Raw genomic sequence first — 18174 nt, 5'->3', positions numbered from 1 at the left:
CAAAGCCCTTGCCTGTACTCTCTATTGAAATTCTTTACGTTAAACTGCGAATTAGAAGAAATTGGTAAAGGCCATCTTCTATCTAGTCTTAATCGAGAAACGCGCTTCCAAACACGAAAGGAAAAAGTATTTGGCGACACCTACTTTCACTCACTACATAACAATTACATGATACCCCCTTTTAAGCACTAAATGATAACTGCATTAGTGACATATCTTCGTAGTCTTTGGAACAGAAGAACATTGAATTATTACTTTGTTCTGTATAACGAGCGTTTGGCTTGTCGGTCGAATACTGACTGAATCATCTAAAAAATATATTATCGCTTCAAAACATACAAAAAACTTTACAACCTTTTATAAACATACAGGTCACCGGTTTAAAAATCAATACGGAAACGAAATAATATACACTGTCTTCAAGAAAAGATGCTTAACATGGAGATATCCTAAACGGTATATAGATATAGATTTGGTTAAACGAAACAAAACTTGCGCATCCAAGGGAGTAGTTTCACTGTATGGTCATCTTGAAAAAACCGAGTTTTTTTCAATTACTTTTTTATTTTTTCCCGAGCTACAACAATATCCAGATTGTAATAAAGGATAAAAAAATATAATATAATCTGTTCTACGTGAATATAAATCTCCAGTCTGCAGTTTATTTCGGCTAATTTCGTATGCTTTTTCCTTTTATCTTAATTTACTTTTGGAAACACTCTGTAACACGTAACATAAGTTTAATTGTGACTTAATTAAATTAGGCTCAGTAATAAATCATTAATAAAATAACAAAAACCGGTCCTGTTTATCCCTAACAAATATAGCTAAGATTCACACCATTCGCCATCTAGGAAGCAATTCCTTTATTTCAGAAAGACACCAATCGATGGCACCACGCTCACTCGGCTTGACTTTGTTTTTGACAGATTTTAATATGGCGCCTTACCGCAAGGACTTCTGGGAGTGTGTAGATGGTTTTCATTTTTCAGTGTTCAGTTTTAAGCGGTGTTAAACGAGTCCTGAAAAATAGAAATTGTTTACGAATGGGAAATTAGTGATTTTTCGTTGTTTTTTCGGCTTTTCCCATGAAACTGGCAGTAAAGAAGTGGTGTGGACCCCAATTTGGCCATGAATAAGTGCGAGTTTTACGGACAGGTGTTGGGTTAACCCAGCAGCCGTCAACTACCAAAACAGATAATTTAAAATATCTTTTGGCCAACAACAGATTGTAATGGTAATTATTACTAAAGCCTGCAGTTGGAGGAAGAATTATACGACATGCAGGTAAGGAATTGCCACTTATTGTGTGTCTACACAATGCCCTGTTTATTGCCTCTCAAAATTCGGAAGTTTTATTGCATCCATAATTGCAGCAATTGACTCTGATCTTTAATGCTTTCAGGACGTTTGTGGCTTAAAAGGGGGCACTACGAGGGGGCTGTTGATATGCATGTACGATGGCATTAAAGCCTGATTTGAATTCAACAGCCAATGTCCAGAATGTGGTAGTTTACGTATCAAACGACAATTTCGCCCAGTCCTATGCAGTCGAGCATCAAAATGTGCCCCAACAGGCGAACATACACCCTCCTGGGTACCCCCACCCGAACCATACCATGGCCCCCATGGCTGCATCGAAGCCCTTCAGTGATAAGCAACAAATATTTACCCAAGGAGGATATTTCGAAAACCTGGTGCCTCATGGTGGTTTCCCCTTGAATAACATCAGTTACCAAAATGGGGCCAACATCAAAAACTGTGCTTCTGGTGAAGTTGTGTCTTGTGATCGGACCGGTCCTGGTCGCCTGGATAATATCAAACGAGACGATTGTGATAATCGAGACCGGTATACAGAGCCCTACATCTTGGGTACGGAAATACCCACTCAAAGTGTTCGGTGTGATTCTGTGCGCTCTGAGACTGCCGAATCGAGTTGCAGCAGCCTCAGCTCTGCTGACGAGGGGATGATTGTCGTGCAGAACCCATCACCCGAGATGGTGGTGTATGACCCCAGTGTAAGTGTGCGGCCTGGAGGAGTGGTGGTTGTGGCACCTTCAGGTCCCATACCGCAGCAGCCGCAAGGGGCCCCTGTGGTTGGGATTGGGCAGCCCCAATTCACCATTGTTCCTTATGGATGGAAAAGATTGCTAAATGGTGGATGTGTTGTTTACATTAGGTAAGTGAAATAATTTATTTTTTCCATCAAAATCAGGGTTGCCTTCTTAATTGGCCTGATTTAATTCAATTGAGAATTAATTAGTATAATTATTTAAATGGTGATGGAAATAATTAGGTTTTTTTTTAAGTTTTTCATCAAAAAAAGTTTTTCATCATTTAAATCAATCATTCATCTCATTATCTTTTATCTTTTCGGTTCTCACAACATTAATAGTTATCTTTATAATGGTCCTTATTCAAAGGATTAATTTTCCCCATTACCCCATTAGGTAATCAAGAAAATTTTAATTAGGACCATTATTAAGATCCCTACTAATACTTCCAGGTAGGTTTCAAAGAAGATTTGAATAAATAAATATTTTTCATCAGAGAGTTACTTCAAACAAATGATATATTTTCAATTTTTAATAATCAGAAGTACTACCACATTATGAAATACTTCCCAGGCTTAACGAACCTTGTTTGACTTTGTCATTTTAAATTGACTATGAACAAATACTGATGTCTATCAAACCTTCAAAATTGTTCAAAACTACTAAGTATTTAGTACCTTAAATTTGATTCCTTGTTAAAAAAGGCACAATTTTTGCCTGAAACCATGAAATGTACAAAGACTCCCACATTTTGGGATGTTGTAAATCATCAGGACATTGGACCAATGGACCCTTTACTGACACAGTAAAATTTACAACCCCAGATTAAATACCTCCCATAATGTAAAGAATGCAAGGGACAATGGGGAGGATCATGCCCAAAGACACAATGCAATTGTCTGAAGAAAGGTGAAGTTACTTTGATTGTTACCAGTTTGTTCTTTTACAACGTCGGTTACATGTTTTAAATGGCGACTTACTTGCGATTTTATGGTGAATTATCAGAGAAATTATCCTTGGTTTATGTCCTATTGGTCCTAGTCAGGAAAATTTTGACATTCTTGTTCATTTACTTTTCAATGCACTACTAAAGAACCCATTATACCTATGTGTTTAATAATTTGATTTTTGGAAACTTGATTGTATTTATTGCATTATTTTGGTGTTTAATCACACAAGCAAAAAAATCGTGAAAATCCGTTACAGTTTTAACGTGTCTTTCTCCTCATGGTCGTCAAACTTTTACTGAGGTTTCAATATATATATAGGTTTTTATCCTATATCAAGTCCGTTTTATTATCAACATATTGCATAGTATTAAACGTACAACATAAAATTGTGTCTCCAATTATGTTAAGTTTGCCCCCCTTTTAGTTATAGCTCAACAAATGTTTAATCCAAGGTAGGTAAGCAGTTTTGAACCAAATTGTTCTTATTAAAAACTTGCCTTATTGGTAGGTAAGTATATATTAAAATTTTTAACCAGCTTTAAAATTAAAAAAATATTTCTTGGTTATTTACATTTCAAGTATTTTTCAGGTACTGAGGTTCAGCATTGAACAATTCAGGTTTTCACTACCTGTCGAGAAAAAACGATTAGAAAAAAAAAACAAACTACTGTGTGAATGATAAGTTCCATTAAGGTCACATAAAATGTTTTAAACAAAACAAAAAATCAAAGACCGTTTTCTCCATAAATAAAAATTTTACCTTGGACCACTTTTGCGCTCAACGCCTTATATATTTTTGAGATATCGACCTCTAAAATATAATTATTAGTTTTCATATGGGTTTTCATATTTCACACCACATTCTCGTATTCTTTGTCATATATTTTGGCAGTGAATTTCAATATCTACCTAATTTCATAGTTGTTAAAATGTTTTAAATAATTGGTAGCCCTCCCCCTTGCTTGTCTTTATGACAGGATACCTATTTTTAAACTCTGAAGCTCTCTAAGGCACTAGTTTTTCAAAATTTTCAACACCATTAATATGCCTACAGTGACGCTAGAATGCGTCAAAGATTTAGCATGGAATCCGAGATTTGACCTAGTCTAATTAGGTACTTGGTTTCATTCAAATTCATATGTAGGTACCGTTGTTGAAACTCATATGGTTTACAGTATTGCACATTCATAGTATATATATTTATAAACTTTCTAATTACTGCATTCACAGTGGAATAAAATTGGATTATTGCCACTTTCTATTCACCTAAGTCTCAAATAAGTATATACCAGTTCGGTCAATGTAAGCTTTAAATAAGCCACCAGATATTGCTCTCAAGTGGATTATTCAATTTAGATATTTATTGTTTAAATTTATTTTTGTGTAGTTTTATTGCGTAATAGGTATTATACAGTAATTGATTAAACATGACATTACTTTAACACCTATCTAATGATAATAATTTAATTTAATATTATGATATTTTTATTAATACGGGTATATGAAGGGTTTGAAAACTAGAGAAAATTAAGAGAAAAATTATAGTAAGGGACTTTAAGACTCTTGATAAAAAATACCCTAATTCCTAGGTCTTCAGGGGATTGCAACAATTTACAAAACGTTTACAGATCCCACTATTAGATAATATGGGTATAGTGGGTCAGTTTAAATGAAATTTCATTAATTAATCTTGATAAAGATATGAGAAGTCTTCTGAAGGAATAACATGAAGAGCAGTTCCACAAAATTTTCCCCGTCTATTTTCTCATTACAGCTATTATGGTCGAGTGGAAGGTGGCAGGAGGGAATTAATTTCAGGCCCAACCGAACAAGGGTTTCTCCTGAGGTTTATCCCTTTTTCGATACGCTTTTCCTCACTAGATATTTAATGTGGAACTCAGATGAAAGTTAGTAAAGTTTGAATATTTAACTCAACTGACAATTGATTATTGAAATCTATTTTAAATTTAATGAACGACTGGCTTTTATGATTAACAATTAATCCAGTCACGTCGATGTTTCACACTGTATACGTGTCATTGCAATGAGAATCGTCAATGATAGCACGCTGTGCCGTGGATATCCGGCTCAGAAAATTTGAACTCTACCATCTGAAGCAATTCTCCTCGAACTCGACTCCTTTCCCCAGATAATTTTTGAGATTTTATTTCTTACCCATCAACTTGAGTTATAAATTTCAAATGAATATTTCATTATATGACTCGCCTTATAATGTGAAATGACCATGTAAGTTGTAATCGAAAATGCAGTACCTCACCCGTACTTGGCCAAAGGTGATTCAATGCACGAGCTTAAGTTTCCCGCGGATCGAATTTTCTTAGCTATGCCCGTCACGCCGTGGAAAGCCGGCTTTAGAAACCTTAAAGGGGGAGCAACAGACAACTTTTATGTCGATCTCAGATAGTCTGTCATTATTTCAAATCTAGTACTACTCCTTTCTTATTTGGCTTTGTACAAGTTGGGAGATGTTATCTCGAGCCCAATTTTGGCTTTAAACGATTCCATCTCGGAAACCACTACTGCTTAACTGTTCTTATTCGGCTTCTCTCGAACTAATTCATTTAAACTCGTTTAGAATAATCATTAATCTTGAGATTAAATTCCCGATAGCCTTCCAATCATCGGGTTTGCTTTTGGCCGAATACGGATATTTTTAAGAGAGGCGAACACAGGTAGTCGACCGTATCACACCGGGTGCGTTATTGATCGCGCTCTTGGTGTTATTGCCTTCTAAGCGGTCTTGGGGTTGTAAAAAAGCATCCGGCTATTTATTACCTGCCACTTCTGGCACACGGCACACGGCACACAATTCGCAAGCTTTATTCGCATTTTACGGCTTAACTCGGGCGTATTATGATATTGATTTTTATTAGCCTCACCAATGGCTCTGGCCTAACCCGGTGACGATGATCTTCAAGTTGGGTGCAAAGTTTCGAAACTTTCCGCTCAAAAACTTGTCTGTTTGCATTGACTGTTCAGCCCCAGACAAAGCGTTTTGACTTTCTAAAAGAGGGTTTAGGTGACCCTTCTGCTATAAATAGCAGAACCTCTCTCCATCTTCGGTTGTTAAGTCGCTCCTTACGGCATCCCGTGAGATTTGCCGACAGGTTTTTCCGGAGGTTTTCCTGGATTTTCAAACGAGCAGCATCCTCCGGCATGTCGTGTGTAATGGAAAGCCGACCTGAAAGCCCCCAAAGTACATATTGGCCAATTTAGATTGATTCCTTTTGCGGGAGTTGAAGCTTAATTCAATGTCCCCTCCCTGGTAAGTAAATTGATATTTTTGAGCGATTAATTTGCTCGATCACGCTGCGAAAGGTCAACGACTGAATTACATGGCCATTTGCTTTATCCTGCCCGGTAATATGTTAAAACTAAAGAGGAAATTGTTTGAAGGGTCAACCCCTTTCGGTGCCACCTTATCGAAAGCGGGGCTCAGGTATGCATGTCACATCTGATATAGGACCAAGTCGTGTCGCAGGCCTTATGCGAGCAGTGCTCCCCTTAGGTGCATGTCACACAACATGCAAATGCGTATTTCTTTTCCTCATGGGCGTACAAGTTTTGACATAGAGTGGTAATCACAAAGGTTAAGTTTCCCATCAGATTTGCGTTCGAATCTCGAAGAAGTAGGTTCGGGTTGTAACGGGTTCGCCCTGTCAGATATATCAGAAGATACAGTGTTGACACTACATCGTGACTTATATAAAATAAAATTACCGCGCAGCAAAGATGCTACTTTTCGCAGTAATTTATGGCAGACAGCGAGCTGTTGCCGCATTTATATTTATGTTAACACGGCATGGACCGTGTTAGCTTTCTACGATGTATAATGCCAGGTATAATCGTTGCATCTACGAAGTAGGTAAATACTTCAAGATTGTTCGTGTGTGCGCGTGCACATCATACAAATTGGAAACTTAAGCAAATATTGAATCGGTTTTTGCGGTGCCGCTTGAAATGGGGTTCCACTTCGCTTTTTAACGCTCCTCAAGTCTTCTATAAAAGCTTGTTCATAACACTAATTGAGGTTCAGGTGCTTATTTTCCAAATAAGTACTCGATTTAAAACCTCTAGAAGTACGAGATATGTTTTTCTGCGCCTGCCTTGAAAACAAAAAAACATTAGAAAGATTACCTGAAAATCGCATAGTTGAAATTGCTCGCGATGACTGGCCGCACACGCAAGCGCGCGCTTTTCACATCGATGCGAGTGGCAAAAGTGCGCTTTTCGCACTCGTACGAATGCAGCTTCAAGCAATTATACATAAGAAAACCAAAAGTCCCGCATAAAGTCATTAAGAATTGAACGAAATATTTTTATATTTTTCACGAAAATGCTGGAACATGTCAAATATTTTTTAGTCGTGCATTTCTTGAGGTAACAGACACGTATACAGGGTTACCCATGTAGTAGATAAATGTATTTTTTCATTTTTTTATGAAACCTCATGTATTGAGAAAATCTGAACAAATTTTATGTAACATACTCATGTCTAAATTCAATAATTATTGAAATATTTGCGCAACATGGCAATTAGAGTGGCCTGCTAGATCACCTGATGTTACCCCAACGGAGTTTTTTCATAGAGTTATCAGAATCTTCAGATGTAGTTACGTAAGATCAAGAATATTCAAGAGTTAAAAAATATAATTACTCAAGAAACTCAACAAATACCTGTTCAAATGATAAGAAAAGTTCTTGAGGAATTTGAATTGCGGCTTGCCTATAGTCAGAAAGCCAACGCTGCATAGTTCAAACATTCAATACATTAAATTGTAGTAGTTTGCATTATTGTTGTTGTGTTCTGGTATGTTACATGAAATATGTTCAGAATTTCACAAAAAAACACAAAAAACGTGATAATATACGTATGGGTTCTCAAAGAAAAAACTAAAAAAGTACATTTATCATTAGACTACATGAGTAACCTTGTATACAAGTCTGTTGCGTCATAAAATAAACAAAAAAAAAACTTAACGTGTTCCAGCACGTTAGTGCAAACTATCTTCTTCAATTTTTTAACGAATTCATGTGGAACTTTTGGTCCTCTCTGTATGTATTGTTTCTTTCTAGATTAAAATTCCATTCTTTGAAGGGGCTTAGGGGAGAGTAGCAACTTAGCTGATTCCCTAATATTCGGTAACATTTTATGATAAGGTTCAGCGTGACAACCCTAATAGTGCATTATACACCAAGGTTGTGAAGTACATTGTTATGACCCGAACGTCAGGTTTAAAAGCATCCAGCGCTGAGGGTTTTAAAACGTGAGGGTCAGAAGTGTTTCACAGGCTCGGAGTATACAAGATTCTTCCAACTTCTAGATTTAACTAGATTTTATAAAATTCCGATAAACTTACCTAACTCAACGTCAAATCGTCAAACTGTAACGCATCTTTAATTGAAAAAAAAAACATTAACGGTAGCACTTTATTCCACATTCATTTCCATGGCAACCATAGCAAAACAATAATGGGATAGATAATAACATTGTCGTCGAAGAGGCCGCTAGGTAAGTAATGGGCCATATACGTGCCATTATTAACTTGTTATTGAACTGTTTTGGAAAAAAAGCGAGAAAACGTACTTCACAGTCATTTAACACACCCAATAATGGAGCCTTTTAAAGTTAACAGTAGAAAAACAATTTATGCCCTTTCATATACAATCCCTAATGATGGCTTTGCTATATTTTCCATGAAAAGGGCGTTGTCCTGAAATATACCATTTCTCCAACTATGGACCATCTAATGAGGCCTGAAAGCCTGGATATATCTTAATAATACATAGTTATCGAAAGTGGCACCCAGTATTTTTGAATAAATCAATACTGCGGCTTTTTTGTGTGCATTTTTTATAAAGGTTTATACCCATCTAAGGGAACTGAAGTAATTTTTTTAAAGAAGCAATTTTCATATGTAGTTCATATAGAAACTCGTGTTATTTTTTCAGGCGTAAAATTTGTAAAGAAGGTTTGAGCATTAAAACATGAATGCCCTGTATATAGATCGGGATGTGTGGGTTTCGAAAGTGTTCAGTTTCCTGTCCCCAATATTTCTTCTCGGCTCATTCTTACCCCAAATTGCCCTATACATTTTCTAAGGGTTAAAGGGAGGTGCATGTATTATGTAGAAATACTCTCGAATCGAACCCTGTTTTCTGGAATATATTTAGTTCTTTGGTCTTTCGTTTTGTTCCTACCAATTCACATAAATTAATACTAAGTTTGAGATTGCCATTTCGGACTTTTCTCGTTATAAACAAAGGTCAAATGGGATTTCGACTGAACTTCGGCATCAGCATATGAGCTATTTGCGAAGTTCGCTAAGGTTAACGTTGCAGGTCCCATGTACGGCGTTCCCGACCGTATTATGAATTGAAGGGATCTCGTACCACATACAGATATCTGTAAGTTTTCAATTCATTTTTAGGTCTTCGATTATCTTCAATCTGCAAAATTCACATTCGGATTTGTGTATTCACCGCTGACAGCTTTTGATAGATGCACTTCAATCTGATTCCGAATTCTACGTTGCTTAAATACCTCGTAAATAATCGCTTCTTTGATCTTTCTACTTTTTGGTGGTAACTGGCGTTCGTTCTTTCGGCTGCACTTTTCACCTCCTTAGATTTTCAGGAGAAATTTTGACGAATCACATTTTTCGGAATTAATTTGTCTGATAGAGCATGCAGAGTTGATTGTACGACATTAGCCTTAAACTTATGGTTTTAAATTTCGTGAGATTTTGATCAATGACGAATTGTCATAATAAGCATTTGTTTCCGTTGCGGGACAGATTTTGAAGAAAATCTTCAGTCGTCCCAATGGTCAGTTGTTGGGGCCGCTCAAGGGTGACTTCCGAGGTGGTTCTTGACCTGAATTGAGCTACCGATAGGGTGATAAATTTTGACAATTAGCACCAGTTTTTTCTCCACATTCTTCTTTCCAATATCCAATTTTTAACTTGATCTTCTTCTGGGATCTGCGAAAGCTGCGATGCGCGAGCTTTCAACTTTTTTTTTCAAATCGTCACAAATGATTTTGGTAAGGATTTCGAGCTTTCGAGTGCGATCGACCTACAGCTTTATTGAAGTATCAAATTGATATTACGAAAACAGTTTAAAGTCATAGTTCGACATATCTTACGACATTCGTTGGACTATTTGAAACATAAATATGCATGTACAGGGTGGTCTGCTTGGAAAATTGCCTCGTCGTTTGCGATGTAATTTTTGACAAAAATTGTTTAATATCAAATAGTTTCAATCTTCACAACTATGTAGACTTTATAATGATCTGAAAAATTGTTTTTAGTTGGAGCTGACGAAGAGAGCGTTGGCGTAGCAAAACAGCGGTCGGTGTTCCCGCTTATTAAGTTATTATTAAAACGCTACCCACTTGTTTGAAGTCGTTTTGTTTAATGTTGCGACCTCGCCATTATTAATGACGCAGTTTGTTATTTCAAAGGACTGGTTATTAGCCAAATTGGATTATTTTATTATCGCAGAGATACAATAAAGCTTCGGCTTTTGATCAGCAGCTCCTCTGTAGCCCACACACGCATCAAAAGGGCCATAAAGTGGAACGTCCGGTATAAACAACATAATACCTACGCTCAACCTTATTAAAGTCTATTGTTATACGTGTGTTTAATTAGCACGTTTTGTCTATTTTTATGCCGGTTTATTGACTTCGGGTAATACCTTAATCTGGAGAGTCAAAGGTATTCCGATAATATTCAGATAACATATTTTAGTTTCGGTTTGTGTTGCTCAGAGTCGCTCGAAAGATTAAATTACACGTTCGAGACGTATTTTTGTGAGAAGCTTAGCTATCGCGTTATAGTCAATTTTGCTTTCATGAATAATAATTGACTACGCCAATGAACGCCTTTCCAATATAAATTCGCTAAGACTCCACCTGCCACTCGGGCCCAAAAAGGGGGAAGGAACTGTTAAAATTAATGACGAAAAAATTAATTTCACCGTGTAAATCGATATAAGAAGCCCGCCCCCCTCATCTGGTTTGAAACGGGACGCGGAAGGATATTTTTTAATATCTGAAAGTGAAATTTCCCTTTCGTGTTTAGGGAACTAATTTGATTAAGCAGGCACCTTTACGGCATGAATTACAAAATGAGTCATTACTGAGCAATAATTATTATCATTGGCAATTTGTAGCTTATCCGTTTGCGGCAAACTCGGAATTATTCCAACCATTCAGTTAAATAAACAGCCGGTGGGCAATATAACCATAATACCGAATAGAAAACATCCAAGCCCGAATGCCATGAAGCAATAATCCACTTATTTATCTCTCATTAGGTATTCACCAGCAAAGGTATTTTAATAAAATATACGAACCTGTTTAGATTAAATTGTGGTGCGCAGCTCATAAAGGTCGCAATATTTATGTAATTAGGTGGTACCAGAAACGAACGCGTATTACTCCCATTTAACCATTTTTCTTTGGGTGGGTTTTTTTTTCTTTTTTTCAAGGCACCAATTATGGTTCGGCATTTGCCATTGTGAATCACTCGTTTAGTTGATATTCGAAACGCACAGTTAATTCTTACCCTCCGTGCGTATAAAGTAGCTGATAAAAAATTGGATTGCATGTCTGAAAGAAAACAAGGGAGCATATTTTACAGGTAAACACATTCATTTCGTATTTGGCCTGTCTCACACCTGCAAAACAAACCCCTTCCCTGGCGACAACACACGGGAACGTAATCAGTTGGGGGTGAATAACGGGGGTTAATAATGCGTCTGACCAGAACGAACACAGTGGCGGATTTCGAGTTTGATATGTTTTTTTGCTGAACTAAAACTGTTTGTAATGGATCTCTTTTTTTAATTTTTCGATGATAACTGAATGAACTAATAAAAGTTCATACGGGCTGAGGTCATAAATACGTTGATACTTTGTCTCTTTACCGTTTATTTTTTCGAAATATCGGTTTTAACTTTAATTTTTGTAATACTTATTTAAATTTTGTGTTCGTGTCTTGGAAGTCGGTGCGGTTCCCCATTCGCACGATTGGATATTCCATTTGGAGACGGCCATGATTGGGCTTTTTTACGAAACGTATTCAACCAAACAGAATTAAACTTTTGCAGGCGTAATCAACAATTGTCTGCATTTCATTATAATTTATCCTATTTTATTCACGGAAGAAGCCACGTATTAATGCTCTTGTGACGTCATTTTGTCGACGGAGATGGCACCACTACCTTTTCCTGGTTGTAAAATATTTATAAAGAATTCTAAGACATTTCAGTAAGATTTTTCAAAGGGGGTATAATGCCATTTAACTGAATTCTCTGGAGACGAAACCCTAAATCCCAGAGATATTCTTATAAAAATATTAGATTGAAGGTAGATGTAATTTTCCATACAATTGAAACGGTATTCTTTTCGTTACATTTGTCAACATTTATTCTTTAAATTGGATTATTAGTGACCGACTAATATGCATGTGAATTTTCTCAGGCAACTACAACGCCTTTTCCACATTTACCTTTTCCCATTATTTGTTAGACTAAACTTTTAAAGTTCGTGGTAATGGAGCAGTGCTCTCAAAATTGGTATAAACTCCCACAGGAATAATGAGTAAACCAATAAAATTTCACCCTTTGATTTTATGATGTGATTGATCTAAAACTGAAAAGAGCTTTATTTTTGGAGTGAGTTTTATTTGCAGAAAGATTCACAACAACCATCCCATGTTTGTACAGGATTTCCCATATTAGACTATGCATTTTAGAGGACAAATAAAAACTTTCTAATCAAAATAAAAAGATCTGTTATTAGGCTAATATCTATCTAGCTAATCCCATTGGATTAATTATTAATTTAGATAATTATTCGATATTTAAAAACCATACCTTCTGAACGACTTCCATCAACTTTCGTGCAATTTAAAATTTAAAATTTTAAATCTTACGTCCCCCTGGGCCAAATATCAATCTGTTCTTGTAGTTCCTTTCGTGTCCGCTCTTTTAGCTCGCAAATTGTTGCTATTTTACACTAAATGACGACTTTTGGACTGTGGAATTTTTTGGTAAACAGTTCGCGAGAATATTCACGCCCATCACGAACAAGCAGAGATAAAAATTTTAAAAATAATTGTTGCAAAACTACTCATTTTCTTTTAATGGGCCAAGATCAAGTTGAAGAAAATTTTGAAATTATAATTAAAAATTGCATTGAAGTTGACGACCATGGCATTTGGAAGACCTGATTTTTTTTAATTGAATAGTTATATAAATTAATCATAAATCCCATAGGATTGACCATCTATTAATCTAGCAAAAGATTTTTTTTTATTTTGAGTGGGCAGTTTTCATTTGCCTTTTAGAGTGCATTTTCCCTTTTCTTTACTTTAAAAAGATAGTACATGCAGGAGAATCCCGTGTAAATATCAATTAAACCATACTATATCTAAGCAGTGAAGAAAAAAGTCATCACGATAGGACACGCCAAAAAAGATTTGTAGGTAAACAAGCCTTCCCACTACAGTGGTTTAAAGCTGTTGTTGAGTGGTAAAAGGTCAAATAAGTAAGCGTTCAAAAGCGATTGCAACTATTTTACTCGCAAGTACTACCTGCATAACGTTGTGTCCTAATCGAAAACATATTTATTAACGTGTTTAACAAAAAAAAACTGTATTATAAAGGCAATGCATTGAAATTTTAAGTCAACGTGACAGATTTAAAAATGTGTGTTATTTTGAACCACTGTACGCTTTGTCGACCGGCATAGACATGTTTTGTTGGTTATAATTCGTAGGTTTTTGTGCGACCTATCGTGATGATTAACTTTTTCATTATTCGAATATATTGTAGTATAGACGGGCAAACCTCGATGTAGACAAATTTACGTACGTAGACTGACAGTTTAATTGGCGAAAGCTCCATTTATTGACATTAATCTAACAATGATAAACTGTCAATAAATCTACGCTATGCATGAAACTCTACGTTACGTTATATAAATCGTAAACATACAAACCGAGATTAACTCTACGGGTGCTGTCTTGTAGTGTTTGTGGACTTTGGTTTTGGTAGAAAGGTTATAGGGAAATTCTCAAGTCATTAACCCTGAAAGCTATTTCAATTTTTTTATTACTCAAGTGGACACCCACCCGACAAAAAGCAAACAGTTTAAGTACAGACGAGTAGCTGATCTTAAGCACCTCCGAAAATGAAGATTAATTAGGAAGTCCCCTTATTGAGCTCTCAAGATTGATTCGAGACATCTGCATAATATTAAGGAACCTTGTTAGTAACGCCTTTTTCTTGTAAAGAAGCGAGTGTGTATACTTTGTAGTTACTGACAGAAAACATTGTTCATGATCGGTTTATAATTTTGTAAAATTTGTGTTGGCTTTCAGTTGAATGGCTTAACGTAGAAGAAACTGATTTTACAGTCGTTTTGGATTGATCAAATTAAGTGGTCAGAGAACGCAGGAAATTCGAAACGTTTAAAACGAGCTTCAGGTTTGCCAATAAAGAACACTCGGCGATGACCAATAGTGCCTTCCGGGAATATATGATGCTTCAAACCGCAGATCTGAGTAACATAACAACATAAAGACGTCGATTCCACTTATTCGGTTTAATGTCAGATATTTATAAAACTTTTAGGAAACGTTGTTGAATAATTTACATAAAATATTTTTCGGATCATTAAAATTCAAAATCCTATTTTCTGAAGCCCGGGCATGTTTAAAGCAATTACAATTAATGCCGATCAACTGCCGGCTATTTATGAGCTGTTTGTAATTTTAAATGCGAATACTTCATTATTAATATTCATGGATATTTTATTGTTCGCACCTTGGAATTCTGTTTGCCAGCGAAATTTGCATTTTTAAGATGAAAATAAAACCACTGCCGAGGTCTTTGTCCAGCAACAGCATAATTAATCTCATGGTTTGAATTCGCCCTTTCGCAGAGCAAATCAAATTTCGTCGAACCCTCGACATACCAAGTTAACCGCCGATAGCCCCAAAATCCTCACTTCCTCGGAAGTTGGGCCAAATAGAGTAACGACTCTAGTAGGATGCTAGCAAATTAGTTCCTTTGTCAACATCAAATTAATTTGGTTAGGGATTAACAGTCTCTTTGAACAGTTGGAAAATGGCTTTTCCTCATGTTGTTGCATTTTCTCAATGAATATTAATAAAATCTCCAATACAGAAAGTGAGCTGCTATCGACTCGACATAACGAATTACCGAGCCTACGCGTCATGAATAATACATCATCTTAAAAGATTCCGAGATAAACTTTAATCCTCCATGAGATAAGGTTAATTTTCGCATATCCGTTCGCGACAAGGCCTGCGTTATCCTAATCACATGATTCGATTACTCGGCAAATTTATATTGGTACGGGTACCATTAGGGAACCGCATCGCAACAAATTACCGTAACATAATAATAATTATTACAAAACATGCTACTTAGTTCCCTCGGACGTCTGTATTTTACTCCGAAAGCCTTGACGTTAATGTTCATCTCGTTTTATGTACCGGTGATGACATGTCTATTGCGTCCGTTTAAACGATTTATTAAATAATAATTGTTTTTATTTACTAGAATTTCGGGGTCAGCGAAGTGCTTTATGTAGGGTTTATTAAATTAACGGCCCGCCCTGTCTGCCTCGGCATAAAGTGTATATAAAACTAATAGGCGACATCCTGATCTGTTCATAAACGTGCACATAAAATTATATTCGATTTGAAACGATGCCCATCGTGGCCTAATGAGGCATAAAGCCATCAGTATTTGTATAACGACCAGAATCCATTAATTAAGGAGATTTATTTTATCACGTTATCATTTACATTCATGGGATTACGCGGGACCTTGGGGGTTATCGTCGAAGAACAAAAAAATCGCTTCGAAGAATTGATACGCATACCAATTTTTTGTTATTTTGACATTGATTGCTGAGAACCACGTACCCGCTCGCAGTACCCGAGTACGGGCCCCAATCGGGCTTTTGTCCTTGAACACATGTCAACTGTAACTAAGTAGTTTTTATCAAGCATCATCCTTGTTCCACTCGGTAAACAACAAAGTCAAGGTTTTGCTATTCTAAGAATATGCCCTGCCTGGCGGTAGTTTGGCTCTAGCGCAAATGTGGTCTGATTTATTGCTGGTGCATGGGTACTTGATGCATCGCACCAGCTACAAGGCGATTTAGAAAATTGGTTCTCGAAACTGCTTGGGTACCGTCAGCACTTACTTTTTATCGTCACTGCTGATAGGCCTTTAAATTAGAGTTCGACAAGAGATACTTATTTGATAGGTTAGGAGAATCACTTAAAGGAGAGCAAATACCTACCATCGCCAGCGATAATCCAACCGAGTAGAGTATTTTTTTACCAATTTTAAAATCTCATTTGCCGCAACCACGAATTGAAAAATACACAGTTGCTCCAAACTTGAGAGAAACCAACGAATCTGTACCGACCCCTCGACATGCCTTAATTAAAGGACGATTAGCGATCAGCTCACGATCCGATCACGGTCAGATCAAATACTGCAACGTTCGTTTTATATTGTTTATTCACATTAGCGTGCACGGTCAAGTCACTGCTAAGGAATTACACTTTTACAATAATTACAATTACATCTTGTGTTGTTTGACCAATGTCGATAATGTGAATGAACATTACAGGACGCATGTTACAATATTTGATTTGACCGCAATTAGAACGTGACCTGATCGATAATGTGAATCGTCCATAAAGGCCCTTTAAGGACGATTCATATTATCGGTCAGCGACCTGACCGAGAAAATCTAAATCGTTCTTTACTCTTTGTCTACTTGGTAGTCGTGGACTGGCGTATTGGAATTAACCGTTGAAGTGGGACACTTCAACTCTTACTTAAAACGAGCTGGATGTTTGAAAATTCTGAAGTAACCCGCCAAAAGAAAATTACTGTCTGCAGTACTGACGCTGAATTAGCTCTGGTCGAGCCCCTAAATAAACGGTTTGTCCATTCTGAGGGAGCTGGAGATGAACTAATAGGTGTTACGACAGGCTTGGCTTGAATGTCCTTGTGGTCACTCCGCTTTACCATGAAATCTCCATGGGAACGTTCACTACTGTGATATGAACCAATTTCTCGCTAATAACGTTAATAAACTAACGGACTTAATATTGTTTCAGTGTGCAGATGGTGTTTCAGAATCATTCTAATCACGGCCTTTAGCGTAATTGCCACGATTGTATCGCAGGATGCAATCGCCTATAGAGCCTCCGCATGATTGACATTCGTGGTACTCCAACAGACCATTAATAACATTCTGCGCCCAAAAGGAAAAATTATATTAACAACCGAGGATATACAAGTTTAATGAACTGGGAATGATTTATTATACCGTGGTGTTTAAACGTTGATTTATTTTTCAATATAGCGTGAACAGCCTTTAAAGCGCTCTGTTGTTACGTAACGAACTAATTAGGTATAACGCGTCCTTGGATCAAGTTTCACGAAGATACTCCATGTAGAAAAACACCACTGGTAGTTAACTTTAGATTTCGACTCCCCGGCACTAGGAAGTTTGTCGAAAATCGCCGGTACATTTCAGTCTGCAGCGCTAAAGGTCGTGGATGGATTTATTGGGGCTGGGAATGCGTACCATATCTGAACGATGAAGAAATCAGTCGTCACGATAGATGACACAAAAACCTGCGAATTGGAAGGAGCAAAACATGTCGACAAATCCCAGAGCGATATGCAGTTTTTTAAGATTAGATATCTTAAGGAACGTGTTGTCTATCAGAATGCACAATTTGATGCAAGTGGTACCCGCGCGTAAGGCAGTTGCCATTACTTTTGAACGTTTACTTATTTGGCCTTTCCCCATTCAACGACAGCTTTGACGCACTAGGAGAGGAGACGTGTTTACCAAAAAAGCGCATTTTTTGGTGTGCTCTATCGTGAAGACCAGTTTCTTCCTTATTTAGATGAAGCATGGATGATTCATGCCAAAAAATCAACCGAAGGCGGGAAACTGAGCTTTCCTGCATGCGAGTAGGAAAACGCAGCAACTTTAGATTTCTATCCTCCAGCACCAGTATTGGAAGTAACCGGTACATTTTGCTCGAAGTAAGAGTGTAAATTAATTT

General features: G+C 36.8%; 1 protein-coding gene across 4 annotated transcripts in view; it reads left to right on the top strand.

Annotated features, from left to right (window-relative positions):
* The first annotated feature begins 763 nt into the window (after positions 1–763).
* The window catches only part of LOC136345504 (methyl-CpG-binding domain protein 5/6 homolog sba-like), a 266872-nt gene continuing 249461 nt past the window's right edge, over positions 764–18174 (top strand). For 2 of the 4 annotated variants that reach the window (XR_010733156.1, XM_066293860.1), the window contains exons 1-2: positions 767–1287; positions 1406–2179. Coding sequence is in view for 3 of the 4 variants with exons in the window: in XM_066293860.1 (XP_066149957.1) it covers positions 1461–2179 (719 nt within the window). In the remaining variant the exon portion in view is untranslated. Of the gene's footprint in view, positions 1288–1405; positions 2180–18174 lie in introns of all 4 variants that reach the window. The other 2 variants (XM_066293861.1, XM_066293862.1) reach the window with 2 other exon arrangements.

Source organism: Euwallacea fornicatus, chromosome 20 (assembly GCF_040115645.1).
Source record: "Euwallacea fornicatus isolate EFF26 chromosome 20, ASM4011564v1, whole genome shotgun sequence".
Taxonomy (NCBI): domain Eukaryota; kingdom Metazoa; phylum Arthropoda; class Insecta; order Coleoptera; family Curculionidae; genus Euwallacea; species Euwallacea fornicatus.
This window is presented reverse-complemented; position numbering and strand designations above follow the sequence as displayed.